Source organism: Geotrypetes seraphini, chromosome 1 (assembly GCF_902459505.1).
Source record: "Geotrypetes seraphini chromosome 1, aGeoSer1.1, whole genome shotgun sequence".
In the NCBI taxonomy this organism is placed as follows: Eukaryota; Metazoa; Chordata; class Amphibia; order Gymnophiona; family Dermophiidae; genus Geotrypetes; species Geotrypetes seraphini.
The window spans coordinates 478,773,958-478,785,711 of NC_047084.1; the positions used below are offsets into that span (position 1 = coordinate 478,773,958).

The 11,754-nt window shown below is 40.0% G+C and overlaps 1 protein-coding gene across 1 annotated transcript; it reads right to left on the minus strand.

Moving 5' to 3' along the window:
* Positions 1-317: 317 nt before the first annotated feature.
* Positions 318-470, minus strand: LOC117368371 (60S ribosomal protein L39-like). The gene has a single exon (XM_033962000.1). The coding sequence runs from the start codon at positions 468-470 to the stop codon at positions 318-320; it is 153 nt and encodes a 50-aa protein (XP_033817891.1).
* Between the last annotated feature and the right edge of the window lie 11,284 nt (positions 471-11,754).

Consider the following 11,754-nt stretch of genomic DNA (forward strand, 5'->3'; position numbering starts at 1 on the left):
CTCTGCCTTTTTCTTCTGCTGCCCTGCTCTGCTCTGCCCCGAATCTCCTTTTCTGCCATCCTGCTCTGCCACGAATCTCCTGCATGGCTCTCTGCCCCAAGCGCTGCCCTGGCCTTTCCCCGCAGTGCGAGCCCGTGGGGTTTTTTTTTAGAATACAAAGGACAATTTACTTGGATTCAATTGCAAGGTCTACTACACACAAGAGGCCACCAATATAAATGACATTTTGCATTGTCCTTTTATCTTCTGTAGTTTGACAAGTCTAGCAGATCATATGGTTTAGAGGATATAATGTGCCATGCAAAATGCTGAATATTTTACAAGCCAAGTTTGGCCCTTCTCCAGTGCTTCCTCAAGTTGTACCTGATTTTGTTGCCAATTTTCATGCGGATCCACTGAGGGATTGGCCTGCTCTGTTTTTGCTTTTCAGCCAGAAACCTCTTGATTTTGAAGGTTTTGTGGGACGACATAGTGAACTATCCCCACCCGCACACCACAATGGTGGAGACTGAAAAGCGAGTCCGTGGTTTTAACCCATGGGTTTAAAGCGGATTAAAATCATGGGCTCGCTGGGCTAGTAAAAGTAAAAAAAAAAAAAAAAGTTGCGGCTCTTAGACACATAGCCAGACCATCTACAGATGGTCTGCACATGCGTTGGGATCGCACACTAGTGATCCGTGCGGTCAGGGGGGGGGGGTGCTTTCCTCCGATCGCCCTCATTTTAATTTTTTTGTTTGGTGAATTGGTCGGGCCTGTACGGATCGGGCACGGAGAGTCAGGTTAATGAATTTAGCTGTAAGTCTTTGTCTTCTGGTTGCATACTGGTTTTAAGAAAGGTATGGACAATTTCCTGGATTAGATTTGGACGTCTTTCAGCAATAATCAAACGTTTTGCAAGATGTCCTAGACAGAACTTAAATGTTCAGAGCTAGACCTGTATTAGAAGCATCTAAGTGCCATATAGGTGCCCAAACTGACCAGATGAGCACTGCATCATTAAGGAAAGACACCCCCACACTCCCCCAGTGCTCACCGACTCCCTTCCACCACACAAAAATGAGAACAAAAAGGTACATACCTGGCTCTACAACAGCAGCATCTGTACTATGGAGAAGCCTAGTAGAGCATCAGGTGTGTAGAGTTACCTAGTGCATGGACTAGTGAACCATAGAAAGGAGGACTCAGGCCTATAAGTTACTCTATCCAGAACATCTATGGTATTAAGTATGAACCCATCAAAACCCACCAAACCCTACTATATTGCCATATAGGTGCTACCTGCAGCCATAAGGGATATTGGGATGGTATAGTAGGTTTTGGTGGTCTCCCATAAATTATAAGTGGGTAATGGTGAGATTCATCTGACACCCTTTATATGACATTTACTACAGTGCCCTCTAAGGCGCCCCATTGCTCTGTTAGTAATGGATTGGCCACACAGACATCCTATGTTGGCCCTTCCCACATCCAAATGGTCTGGATTAGGATATTTTGAAGATGGGTGTTTTTGTATTTGAAAATGGCCACAAAAGTTAAGATGTCCTAAAGGCCAAGATGTCCAAATAGGTCATTAAAAAAAAAAAGTTGAGACGTCTAGCGGTTTTGAAAATGGATGTTTCCCTGCCCTAATATTTGGACATCTTGCGGGATGCATCCAAAGTCATACTTAGACACACTGTTGAAAATGCCTCTCCACGTCCGGTACTTAAAGCTTTTCATATGGGAGTCCGAAAATATCTTTCTGATGTAATCAAAAGGCATGTTCCTATAAGGCAGTTACATTCTTCTCAGTATACCTTGTTGGAACTTCCTTTATTAACTCAGGTTAAATTGTCTTCTAGTAGGAATTGTTATTTTTGTTCTCAACTGAGGAATTCTTTGCCAGAGGAAATTAGAAGCATGAATAATTATATGATGTTTTATGAAGCCTTAAAAATATGGTTCTATGTACATTTTTTTGAGAAATAATTACAAGAAAGATACTTTGCACGTATCTTTATTATATTTTTATGATTGCTATTCATAGTTTGTTGTCATTACACTGTTTATTGTAAACTGCTTTGATGTTTGTTGTGCAGTACATCAAATTAATACATCAAATTAATACATCAAATCACTCTGGATGCTCACTAAAGGTACTTTTGTCTGAAGGGACTTTGGTCTAGCAATGGACTAAGCTATTTAGACCCCAGGATTTAATATATGAAACAATTCTTTAGTACTGCTCACTTTCTGTGAAGTAATAAAATATTATCCCTTTAAAACATGCCATCAGTGGCACCATTCATTTTAGTGAAAAGTCCTAGGGCTACATTCACTAAACTTACAGATCGTGTACCGACGGTTTTGCGATCGTTTCCCGACCTGATTGTTCCCTGACCAAATTCACTAAACAACTTTGCGATCAATCTCCGATTCGATTCACACATGGAAATGAGGGGAAATGCCATGAAAAAGTAGGAAGGCAGAGATTCACTAAACAGTAGAAGGAACACTGATTTGAGTTTGCCGATCAGAAAAGAAGTGACTGGTGAAGACCAGTCGCTTACTATCCTTGCCGACTCTCCTGCCCAGAAATATCCATATCGATGTTACAACCCCAAATAAAACCGCCATTAAAATTAAATATAAAACTGTAAAATAACAACATAAATGTAATAATTCATTCTTGTTTTATATTCTATCCAATGCGCATTGCGAGCCTGGGTGAAAACCAGGCGCATTGGACAGAATTATAAAACAAGCGTGTCCTGCTCGATAAAAAAATGTCTGGCTACACCAAAAAAATTCACTATGTCAGTCACAAATCATTCCTTTTTAGGGCCAGCAATGTAAACTACAGTCATCCCTCCCCCTTTCTTTCGAGCTTGCTTGTCACATGTATATGACATCACAGGGTCGCATTGTTTGCTTTGCGCTTCAAGGCTCTCTTCTGCGGTGGTTTATGTTGCATTTTTTATGACAACAATGCTTTGCGGTCGGCGCATTCGCCACCTACCAATGACGTGCGCAATTAAACCCCGCCCACTAACTACGTAGTAAAGGCCAAAGAGCTAGCGCATGCCCAAATTGCATCAATAACCAAGAAGGGTACTCTGCACATGTGTTTCGATCACTCTTACAGTGATCTGTGCGATCGCTTGTGGGCGTGCGTCCGATCAGATCATTTGCATGTATAATCTGTAGCAAATTGGTCACTCGGCAAAAATCAGCCACGGATCGGCCAACAACGATCCCGATCGGTGAGTTTAGTGAATCTAGCCCTCAATCAATTTTATTGTGTACTATCTGTTGCAAGCTCTAAACAATATATGAGCCCATGTGTGCTAATGTCATTAGTGCTTGCTGGCATCCCCCTATTCAAACAGTGGGTTTGACCCCAAAAATATGTTCATTAATTCACAGTAGTGCTAATCAGTATTTTGCATTGATTTTGTTCTACTATTTCTGCCAATATATGATGATCAGGTGTCATATTAATTAGTCATTATAATGCCTCCGAACAAAAAAAATAGGCCTGGTACACTTTTAAGAATGATTAGCACCTTCTACATATGGAGGTAACAAGGCTCAATGTACTGTAACAGAACAAAAAAAGCCTGGCAAACAAGAAAACAAATTTATTGATTTTTAAAAGACAAGACACAATTTTGTTTTGAAAAACAACACAAGAAAGCTAGCCTGAGTTCAAGTCTGAAATATTCAGAAAAATCCTACTAATATCTTTAGTATGTTCCAGTCATTTATAAACAACACACTAAAAGTTAATATATATATTTTTATAATTATAAAAGGTCCTCAGTTATTGTACAGTACACAATACAAATTGCTCACAAACTATTTATTTAGCTCCTGCCAATTTTGAAAGGACATGATATACTAAAAGATTTAGCATTTCTCACAAAAATCACATCAGGAAATACATATTTACAAAATCAAATACATTATACAAAAATTCATCATCACATGGTATCCCGTAAAGATGTTTTTAAATAATTAAAAATCATATTCAACTGTAATCCAAAAACTGGAAAAGAACATTACATTATCTCACACATACAATCTCTACAAAAGTTGCTTACCTCATTTACATAATATATTCAGTCTGAAAATAAAAACAAGTTCAAATATTTCCTACCATTATGTTTCTGTGCTTATGGGACTGAATAATGTAATCTGCCACTTACTAAGTGAAATGTAAATGATGGCACTAGAAACCCCCCAAAAAACATGATATAAAAAGCAAAATAAAAGCAGTACTGAAAAGCATAGGGTAAGAAAGCCCTGAGTGATAACAGAATTATGAGTTGGTATGTATTAACAATCGAATTAAAAAGTGTATCACTTCAGGCACAAATTTCATATTTTTTTTTTTCAAAAGGCACTCCATGTATTTTTTTCTTTTTGACAGCCTCGCTGGGGGCTATCGTTCATTCCAATATTTGAAAAGAAGGGAACTAAAGAGAAGAAAATGCATGCTAGCTTTGGTACAGAAAGATACTTTTTATACTTGCAATAGCTGTTCCATAATTCTAATATGGGAAGGGCCTGGCCTTTCACTAATTGTTGAATATGTCAAAGCAAAGTAATCACATCGCTAAATGAAATGATTTTAAGGGTATTTTATGTAAATATTTGAAGTTTTGATTTCACACATTATTTGCTAACATCCCCTCCCCCCACATAACTGAGCACATCCGTATCGATTAAGAGGGAATTCACCAATGGGCCAGACTGTATTGGTATGTGCTAACAATTAGCATGCGCTAAAGACGCTCATAGGAATATAATAGGCATCTTTAGCGTTTAATGTGCACTAATTGTTAGTACTTGTTAATGAATTTCCTCCCCAAATGCTGAAGAAACAATAAAATAAAAGATGGGTCCACCTTTTAGCTTAACAGTTGAAACAGCATTATCCTTCCTTTTACAAAGCTGCATTAGGCTTTCTTTTATCGCCGGCTGCAGCGGTATTAATTTCATATTCATAGAATTTCTGTGAACGTCGGAGCTAATACTGCAGCGGCTGGTGATTAAACAAAAAATCCCTAATGCGGCTTTATAAAAGGGAGGTATATTTCTTTTTAGATCTGTAATTTATCAAGTCACTAGGACTCAAACACGAGTCAATGGCACCTAACTGAACAGCATTATACGGTGAAAACCTGATACTAATTTCTGGGACTGATCTTGAATTTTCCAAAAATGAATTTACATTTCTTGTAAAACGATGAATTCCTATATCATCAGTAGGAATTTTGCCACCTTTTAAATATACATCAGATACAGTGAATATTAAGCAATCACGCAGCATTGTTGGACCATTCACCCAGTCGACGGTAAACATCTCCACTAAAAGCAGTGTAACCCTGTTCGCTGAAATTCTGAATATCATTTTTCTACCTACACAAAGAATTCTTACCAAAGGTTTCATTACTCAGGGCTTCCAATCCCAGGACTATTCTTTATTTTTGACTTGAAAATAAGGCATCTCATTTGTTACTTGAAACAGAAAAAACGGCAGTCACTTCGTAAGTGGCTTTTACTATCTTCTTAGCTAAATTGGTAAACTAAAGTCAGGTCCACTGGCACATAAAATCACTAGCAGCAATGATCAAGGCATGCAAACTGAGAAGCATTTACAGTAAATCATTGTGATCAACCAAAGATAATTAACTTGCAACCCTTTGAGCATTGTATGTCTTTAAGCAAACATCACCTTACCTGTCTTTTCTTAGGGTAACAATGCATATTCACTAGACTACCGATGCCATGCTATCACATAGAATAGCTCGATATAACATCTTCTAGGATGCACTCAGCTAGTTCAGAGAGCAAGTAGGCATATCTGCAAAGGATGCTGCTTCTATGTTTTCTATGACAAATGTGTTGGACAGTAATGCGTTAAGGACTCGATTCATCCAAATATTGGTTTATCCCTGGGAATGAAATAGCAAGATATATAGGGGTCGTTTTACTAAGGCGTGCTAGCCGTTTTAGCGTGCGCTAAATGCTAAATGCATCCATTATAGTCTACGGACACGTTAGTGTTTAGCGCACGCTAAAACGGCTAGCGCGCCTTAGTAAAACGACCCCACAAAGATTCTCACCAAATGCTAGGCTTAGAACACTGAAATTCAGTAGATACTCAACCAAAAAGAAAGGCATTCCGCACTATAGGAAAAAAGGTATTCAGAGTGCACAGGAGGCGACGTCACCAATTTATGCCTTTTTCTGAACATGCATCTCTTATTCATTTCTGGTTTCTCGAGCTGGTGTAAGTCCATTTTGGAAAGCTGTTGCTATATTACCTCTTATGGGAAAGATTTTGTATGTAACAAACCCTCTTCTTGTACTCCTTTCGTTTAACACCTAAATACAGTAACCTTTCCCTACTTGAACATAAGCAAATGTTTTCCATGCAGAAGCCACTTTTAATAGACGAGTGTCACTTTTTGCCTTCTGGAAATTACTGTGCTCCACTTTCAAACACACTTTGGCATGCCATAATGGCTAAAAGCTCACGCACACATTTCATATGACCTAAATGTGCTTTTTCTTACATTCAACATCCTTATTCCCTGTCTCTCATGTATGCTCACTTCCACTCACATATTCATGCTTGCATGCAACATACTTTCTACATAGATACAAATTCATTACCATAAGATACTGAATGATTTCTGTGAACGTGTATGACATATGCATCTTCAACACTATAGCTGACACAGACCCTACTTTCTATACAATCCCACAAAAAGCTTTCTCATATACTTCTTATACTTTTAGCCTAACATATACACCAAGTTCAGTAATTTTTACTTTTCAGCATATTTCTCTGTCACCTTCATGAACACTACAAACTTAGGCCCTCTTTTACAGAGCTGCAGTAGAGGTTTCTACCATGGTCCTGGGGCGCTAAATGCTCTGAAGCTGCTCCAACGCTCGTAAAATTCTATAAGAGTCGGAACATTAAGGGCCGGATTCTATAACCAGCGCCTATGTCAGTGGACACCTACAAAGCGGCTGGCGATCGTGTGTCAATCACACGACAGCACCAGTCACAGAACCGCGCCTAAATTCAGCCAGGATAGGCAGCTGAACGAAGGCCAGGAAAACCCTGGTCTACATTTCAGCCGTAGTATCCTTAAAGTCAGACCACAGCAGCCATAAACTGATTGCGGCAGGAGAAGTTATCTACGTTCAGCTGAGCCGGCAGCCGTGGTTTTGGGGAATCCTGCCGGCTCAGCTGATCGGAGGGGGAATACCCCTGCCATGGCAGCTGTGGCAGGGAACCCCTGACATCAGCAGGAGGGATGCCTACTCCCTCCTGCCAGAACTCCCTTTCGAAGTCCTGCAGCAGGAGGGGTGCCCACTCCCTCTAGCCAGAACCCCAAAGCACCCCCCCCACCACCACAATAGATAAGAGAGATTAATGCCGATAATTGGAAATCAGCCATTTTCTCGCTGTGGGAAGAAATGGCTTTAGTCTCTGGGAAAGACCCCTGTAAGGGTGCACTAAGGCACCCCTAAAGGCAAACCCCTAAAGGCAAAAACTTAACCGCACTTTAGTAAAAGACCACCCAAGTACCAAATATAGATAGAAACATGATGGCACATAAAGGCCAAATGGCCCATCTAGTCTGCACATCCACACTAACCATTATCTCTTTCTCTCTCCAAGAGATCCCACGTGCCTATCCCAGGCCCTCTTGAATTCAGACACAGTCTCTGTTTCCACCATAGCCACTCCCATGGTGGTGTAAGGTGGCCTAAAATGTCTATGGAGGCGCAATGCCAGCACTGATTTTTTAGGCATTGGTAGGCACCTTAAAACTTAGGGCTCCTTTTACGAAGGTGCTTTAGGGCCTTAACACGTGGAATAGTGCGCACTAGCCGCTACCGCCTCGTCTTGAGCAGGCGGTAGTTTTTCGGCTAGCGTGCGCTACAAATGCTAGCGCACCTTCGTAAAAGGAGCCCTTAGTTAAAAACGTCATTTAAAACGTCATTTATTTTGTACTGAGCTTGGGCGCCTAAAACCCAGCAGCATTTAGAGAATCCGGGCCTAAGGGCTCTTGTGCTAATAATCATGCACTAATCAGCATAGAAACGCCTACACTCTGCACACACACACACCATACTACAAAAAAAATATTTTTTGGTTTCAGGAAGAGCAGGTTTGGGAATAGAGTACAAAATTACTGCGGGACACCTCACTGCATCCTGCGACAAGTCCTTTTGAACTGCAGCAAGTATGTACAAGCACTTACCACTTAGTAAAAGGGCCCCTTAGTGTGCTTTAACCAGACAATTTAAAACATGCTTAGTGAACAAGGCTGTGTGGCGATTGTTGGGGGCAGGTGCGCATGTCCTCTGCAATTATTGCACTAAAAACTTCATTTGTGCATCTAAACTTGGTTGCAATGAGCACAGAGGTGCTAAATAAACCTGCACTGACAGAAAAAAATGACAGCACAAAGTACTATGCACTAACTGTAAAATGCAGTCCTGCCGATTCTCTTCCTAGTTCTCAGTTTCCAGAACGTGCAGTTAACAAGTGAATTTGTGCACTCTAATTAGTATGACATTGTGCTAACAGCTGGTGTGCATGTGCAGTAGTACTTAATGGATGCTAATTTGTGCATTCAGTTTTATGTACCTTAGTAAAAGGGCCCTCAGTGTATATATTTTTTCAGGAGAAAAACATGTGCTTAGTTTTGAAACTCCAAACGTATGTGTGTAAGAGAAAGTTCCAGTTGTAGGAATGCTTTGCAGCTCAAGAATGTGCATAGATGCCCTTCGCACAAAGGGCTCCTGTCACTAAGCTGTGATAGCGTCTTTTGCGTGCAGAATTTTAGCACGTACTAAACCCACGCTACGTGGCTAGAATTAACGCCAGCTCAATGCCGGCGGTAGCGTCTAGCGCGTGCGGCAATTCTGCGCGCGCTAAAACCGCTATCGCAACTCAGTAAAAGGAGCCCATAGTTTTATTCTCAGATTTTTTGAATAGGGGGGGTGGGATTTTTTAAAATCCCATTTCTACAAATAAAGCACTGATTTACCCATGGAAACGGCTTTGACAATTATCCTCCAAATGTCTCATATACAGTAAATAGTTGAATGACCACCATAATCACTCTCTGCTCTCCTTGAGTCTGTCTGATAGTATCAGTGAATGATGAGAAACAGAAAGGGATTTTATAGTTTCTGAGACATCAAATGTGTATTGTTAGACTAGTCCCATATATCAGCTAGCAGAAGATATAACATACATCTGTGCTCCATACAAGGACGAGATTTTGAAAAAATGTTGACGCATTAAGTTCAGTGCTCCATGAAAGATAAGTGCTCCTCATATTACATACTATGAGTGATAGCTTTGTATAATAATATTATTCACTACGGGTGCATTTCCCCTCGCAGTACAGAAAAATTAGATCTGTGAGAGGTGCATGTGAGAAAATGAATTGGATTTTTATATGGGATTATTAAAAAAGTATTTATAGTAAAACAAAAAAGGATAAAAAGATTGTTAGTTTGTGTACACAATCAAGTTATTTTGAAAGATTTTTTTAAGGATCAATGAATGAAACCTCCATCCATGAATAAGCCTATAGAGATTGTAATGATATTTTTCTTGGGGGCTAACACCCGAGGTGGACCCTAGCACCCGGTAACTATGATTTGGATTATTTTTCCCAATGGGCAGTATGTATGAGATGTTAGAAATATATTGCACAATAGCTCTACTTGTGCTGTGCCAGTGCTACTCTACTTTGGAATGTGCAAAAGATATTGTACAGAAACACTGCAATGTGACAGAGAAGGCATGTTGCTAGTAGCACTCATTAAACTAGCAAATGGTGTAATATAGATAAGTTACATCTGTGTAGTGGCACCACGGTATATGCTGACAGATGTTATCATTAACAAAAGGTTTTATAAGCCTTGTTACTTGCCTGCTTGATATGACCGCTGGTTACGATATTGAACTTTGTAATTTCAAAATGACAAGAGAATCTAAATCAAAAAACTTCCAAATCAAGAACATTTGGTTTTGTGTTTGTCAGCCTCATAAGTTACTTGTTAAAGAGTCAAAATGGATGGTATCATAGAAATATGGGCACAAAGGCTGGAATATTTTAAGGCTCCCATTTACTAAGCTGTGTTACTATACTAATAGCACACAGGCCTGTGTTAAAATGCAAACAGGGGAAACTGTTTTGGGACAGGAATAGGTGGGGACTGCATTAGAGAATGACATGGAGACAAATTTGTCCCCATCCCCGCAGGAACTCAATTTCCCCATCCCCATGAATTTTGTCACTGTTGCTGTTCCTGCCTCATTTTTGTAAGCTCTGCCTTACCCGCACAAGCCTTGGACAATTATGATTTTAAAGTGTTTTGAGGCTTGTGCAGATGAGGACGGAGCTTGCAGGAATGGAGCAGGGACAAGAAAAGAACTTCCAGGAACGGGACAGGAAAATGAAGAACATGATGGCAGATATAGGCCAAATGGCCCATCCAGTCTGCCCATCCACAGCAACCATTATCTCTTCCTCTCTCTAAGAGACCCCACGTGACTATCCCAGGCTTTCTTGACTTCAGACACAGTCTGTCTCCACCACTTCCTCTGGGAGACCGTTCCGCACATCTAACACCCTTTCTGTACAAAAGTATTTCCTTAGATTACTCCGGAGCAATCACCTCATAACTTCATCCTTTGCCTCTATGGAACTAACCAGAAAACACCTAACACAAAAATATATTATCGTTTCTTTTTATTTCCATTCTTTTTGTAAGTGAAGAATAGAAGGTTTCTGGCATTTTGCCTATTCACCAGTAATATAGAACACTTCTGCTGACTGCTAGCTTCTTCCCTCCTGAGAGCAAGTACCGTACTTCTTTATGGATGAGAAGACAAAGTGAGGAAATACTTTGGTAAAGCTTTTTACATGTAAAACTGAATTTTGCATGTAAGAAATTCACTGTGGAAGTAAGGAGGAGATTGGAAACAACAGGCCAGTTAGTCTTACCTCAGTGGCGAGTCAATACTTCTAAAATGGAGGAAAGCTTTCCGGAATCAAATTGATTATTTATTTATTCGATTTTTGAGCCCGTCCTCCCAAAGGAGCCCAGAGAACTGAGGCAGCATAGTAGTACTAGAGGAAGGTTTTGTCAGACTAATCTGATTAACTTCTTTGACTGGGTAACCAAATCGTTGGATTTAGGGGGAGCGCTAAATGTAGTGCATTTAGATTTCAGTAAAGCCTTTGACAGTTCTGCATAACTTCCAGCTCATGGACCAGCTGGCATTGTTTGGATAGTGCAAAGGCAGTCGGAGGACATATTTAGTGGCGCTTTAATTCTAGTTGCAAATTCTCATTGGCCTGGAAACCATGGTGTCACCTTTTATGTATAAAAGGAAGGAAGGGCCAGGCAGACAGCGTCTTTGAACCATTACTCATATGTGAAACCAGGTACCATTCAAGCGTTTGCCAAAAAATATTTATAACAAACACTTTGAATTTAATGATATTGTGTTTCTTGTTACATCTATATTCACCTGCAGAGAGCGAAGCGTGGGAATCAAAACGTCCCTTTGGTTCAGAATGCTTTCTATGCAGGTTCTCTGAAGAAGCAACTTGTGAAACGCTTCAGAACCCTGAAACCTAAAGCTAAGTAAAATCCATTATTATTAAATAATATGCAAGTTACTTGAAATAAGTTGAGGTGTGCTTTAAATGGAAAAAA

What these genes read in the sequence shown, in the direction of transcription:
- LOC117368371 (XM_033962000.1), bottom strand. Translation starts at nt 470, where the DNA reads ATGTCGTCCCACAAAACCTTCAAAATCAAGAGGTTTCTGGCTGAAAAG.